The sequence below is a fragment of the Pteropus vampyrus genome, unplaced genomic scaffold, assembly GCF_000151845.1.
Source record: "Pteropus vampyrus isolate Shadow unplaced genomic scaffold, Pvam_2.0 Scaffold3, whole genome shotgun sequence".
Taxonomy (NCBI): domain Eukaryota; kingdom Metazoa; phylum Chordata; class Mammalia; order Chiroptera; family Pteropodidae; genus Pteropus; species Pteropus vampyrus.
Window position 1 is genome coordinate 15,118,944 of NW_011888784.1, and position 4,080 is coordinate 15,123,023.

General features: G+C 39.6%; 1 protein-coding gene across 2 annotated transcripts in view; it reads right to left on the reverse strand.

Moving 5' to 3' along the window:
• Positions 1 to 1,985: 1,985 nt before the first annotated feature.
• Positions 1,986 to 4,080, reverse strand: part of DTNA (dystrobrevin alpha) — a 342,157-nt gene continuing 340,062 nt past the window's right edge. For both annotated transcript variants that reach the window (XM_023531751.1, XM_023531725.1), the window contains one exon: positions 1,986 to 3,090. In XM_023531751.1, the coding sequence (XP_023387519.1) occupies positions 2,950 to 3,090 (141 nt within the window). In that variant the 3' untranslated portion in view covers positions 1,986 to 2,949. The remainder of the gene's footprint in view (positions 3,091 to 4,080) is intronic.

The window sequence follows — 4,080 nt, forward strand, 5'->3', positions numbered from 1 at the left end:
GGCCCTTTCCAGATATTCTCAGAGTATAGCTGTTATCAAGCAAGAACAGTCACAAAGAGACTTCCAAAAAAATGAATGTCAAAGAAACCATTTACCTAGTGCCATTTGGGTTCCAATAATTGTTTTTGCTTGAGACTTACCCGTAGTAGCACTCCTCCTGTGGGGCACAATCAGGAGACCTGAAAGCTGAGGAGCCAGGCATAGGTATGATTTAGCCCCATTTGACACATGAGACAGCAGAACCAGAGATAGAGAATATCTGCATGGCCTGCATTACTGCTTTGTATCTACCCAATTTTTTTGTACTGTACCAATTAGGGTTGGGAGCTGGACCAAATATTGTCATTATTTAACTTGATTCAAGCCTCCAATATTTTTATTAGATTTTCTTTAAAGTAAAACAAACAAATCTTCCAATGTTCTATAGCGTAATAATGCTATTGAGGATCTCTACAGGCAAAAAGAATCCTTTGTTTACTGAAGGCATAGAAAATTCTCATTGTTAGACATACCTTTCCAAGACATTGGCCAACTCAAGCAGTCTTGTTACCAAATCAAAAAAACTGTTCAACTCAAGTGTTTCTTATCCATTCACACATCCACCCAATCTACTCTATTTATGGTACAGAACCTGAAAAAGATAGAATAACATGATGAAGAAAATAAAAATATCATCCATAATCCCATGATACAGATTATCAATCTTTTAGTATATATTTTTCTGAGTATTTTTCTCTACATAGCCACTTAAATATTTTAACAATTGGGTCATTCTTACACTCTTTTATTTTTTTGCTTGACTTACGTCTTCCATGTTGATAAATATTTCTCTGTATCATCATTCTTATGGCTTGTCCAGCCTACCATATCATGCCATAAATAATCTAAGTGCTCCTACATTATTGTTCATTTAGGTCAGTTCTAATTGCATATGTATCTTTGGGGTTTCAAGTGTGTGTGTGTGTGTGTGTGTGTGTGTGTGTGTGTGTGTGCACGAGCTGCATCATAGCATAGTTGTCCTAGCATAGTCTGTGGCATAATAGTCTCAGAGGGCAGGATCCCAGGTTTTTAAGGTACCTAGAGAACCTCTCCCTGGGTATCTCAGAAGTTCATGTACTCTGTTGGAATGATGACTCTGAAATGTTGCCAACTTCTCCTCATCCAATTTGACCCAATCTCAACTTTGCCAATCTGCCTTTTAGGGACTATTAGTATCATGGAGTCTACTCCTGGGTGAGTTCTTGTACAGAGGCCTCAGCTCTTGGAACAAAAGCTTCTTCTTTGGCAGAATTCTTAAATACAGCTGCTTCCAGTGCTCCTGGTGTGGTTTAACTGCTAGTGTTACCTGATTGGCCCAAGACAACAGAGCTTCCATTATGTTCATGTCCTTAGACTTGAGTATCTTTATTTGCTATGTACAGGAATCCCCAAAGGTTAGGGGTAGATTATTGTGCCTTGTTTACCAGTAACAATCTCCCCATTATTTGACTTATTTAAAAGAACTCTTTAGCCTTGCACCTCAAAGTGTGGTCCTCAGACAAGCATCAACATCACCTGAGAATTTGTTTGAAATGCTGATTCTCCTTTCTCAGTAGACCTAGCACAACCAAAAAAAAAAAAAAAAAAGCCAGCAATTCATTTGTTCATCCACTCAACAAATAATTGTTGAGCATATATTTGCCAAGTACCTGGCTAGATGCTCTGGATTTAAAGGAGGAAGTGAAGTAACTTACAACGGTGTCTGATATAAAGTAAGCACTAAATATGTTAGCTGTTAGTATTCTCAAACTCAACCCCATATTGATTCCAAGGCTTTCTATTAAAAAGTTGTGTTCCCAAAGATGAGATATTTTGCTTCAGTTGCTTGATACCCAATGGATAGTTCCTGCTTCATGATGCAAGTACTGATTTCTCCTTTGAACAGACTGACTCCATGTTACTTCAGAAAAGATTCACTGAAACAAAGGAATAAAATACACAAGATATAGTGTTTTTAAAAACATTTTTTAATGAAGAAATAATTCCATTCCAAAATATAGACACACAATTAAATAGTTTAATCACTTCAAAATATAACATGTCCCCAGGAGGTTCCAACACACACACACACACACATACACACGCACACACAAAACAATACTTAACAGCAATACAAAAACTTATACGATTGTAGTTGTGTTACAATACCAATGAATATTGTGAAATCTTTAGGGTCTCTGAATTGGTTACTTCAAATGGTGTCAAATTACAGTAGTCATAATTAAAAATGTCTTATAGTTAAATAGCCTCAAGATGTAATGCTTCTGACTTTTTTTCTCTTTTTGGTTCAAAAGTGAAAATGCCCTTTCTTCTGAGGACACAGTGGAGTTCTTGTTTGTGGCTCTTTGCATGGAATCAAACCAAGGTGATTGATTGCAGCAACCAAAAGTTGCCGTATTTACAAGGTTTATCTACAGTTAACAGCCAAGAACTAATAAGGGTAGACAAAGATGATCAAAATAAAAGCAGACATCAGTGCTAAATTATGATGCAACAGTTTGGCTCATGCATATAAGAAAATACATACTATATCATAACAAAGGCCACACTCTTATGCATTTCAGTTCACATTACTACTTACAAATGAACCTTCCCTGCCTTATCATCTGAGAATCCATTTTTCACAATCTCCAGCACATCTCCCTCTGACCAACCAAACTTACCCCAACTTCCGTCCTGACCAACCACAACTGATTCCTGAATCCCATACAGTAGATTCCACCCTCCTTCCTACCTCCATTAACATGGTGCTGTGGAGGAGGGGTGGCTGTTAGACCAGTGCTCGTTAATAGGCTATCACCTCTGATGGAGACAGATGTGCAAATTCATTGTGGAACAAGAAAGAAACACCCCTCGAAAGATATAATTGTATCCAATGGACAGGACAGGTAAGACCTGCTGGGTTTGCACTTAGAACAGGCCCCAAAAGTAAATTTGGAGAGCCAAGGAAAGAAACCCACCAAAAAACACAAAAACCCAAAACAATACACGCCATTTTGTCTCGATTACAGGACAAGGGTGCTTGAGTCTGGTCTCAGTGCTGACGTGGAGCTAAGAGAAAGAAAAGGTGGCTGGTTAGTCAGGAATTGGTCATTGGCAGCAGTTTCCAGAGTCCTTGCAATGGCTCTGTATGATGGTATCAACAACCGTGTGACGGAGCTGGCAATCAAAGCTATGACAAGGGAGAAGATTATCAGCAAAACAGTTCAAACCTTAGACAAACGTTTTAATGTAGAAACATAAAGTGACAACAGATGTCAGCTCGGTCCAGTCAGTGGCTGAATGTCACTTGCAGGGTCAGAGATTCTGAGTTCAAGAACTACCTGGCTATGATTTAGAGCTGACGGCAATGTAGGTAACTGGGATGTAGTGGTTTTAAGTACTGAGTATGAGGCACCACGGACCACCTGCTCCATCTAGAGAGGTATGGTTTCACAGAAGATGGGCAGTGGAAAGGAGATGAACATTAAGAAATACCAACAAAACCCGCAATAAAATCCATCTGTGCAAAGAAATCTGAGAACTGTGCAGTTGTGCCACTTTGGTGTCAGCCTGTTCTCAGGGACATTCTCTCGAAGGAAGTATGATTAAGTACATCAATGGACAGAATGGTCTCCTTGCTAAGGCCAACCAAAAGCTTTACTGTCCCAAAGGCAAGTGATTTTGTTCCAAAGGGCAGCCAAGGAGATAGTTTCTGACCAAATGCAGAGACAGGAACATCTTAGAGCCCTCTGGAGAGGGAGCTGAAAGATGACATGATGTCTGTTCTCAGCTGGGCACCTACCCACTACTGACTGTGTGAGTGGGAGGTTTTTGCCAGCCCTGGAAGCAAATTCGAATCGCTGAAGCTTTGAGGTTGACTCAGAACCTTTCTTGCTTATTCAGAATAAGGCCTTTTCAGAGATTTCATTATACAACTTTATTCTAAAGCAGTGCTTCTCAACCTTTAGCGTGTATCAGAATCACCTGGAGGGTTTATTAAAACACAGATTGCTGGGCCCATCCCCCAGAGTTTCTAATTTCGTGTGCCTGGATTGGGGC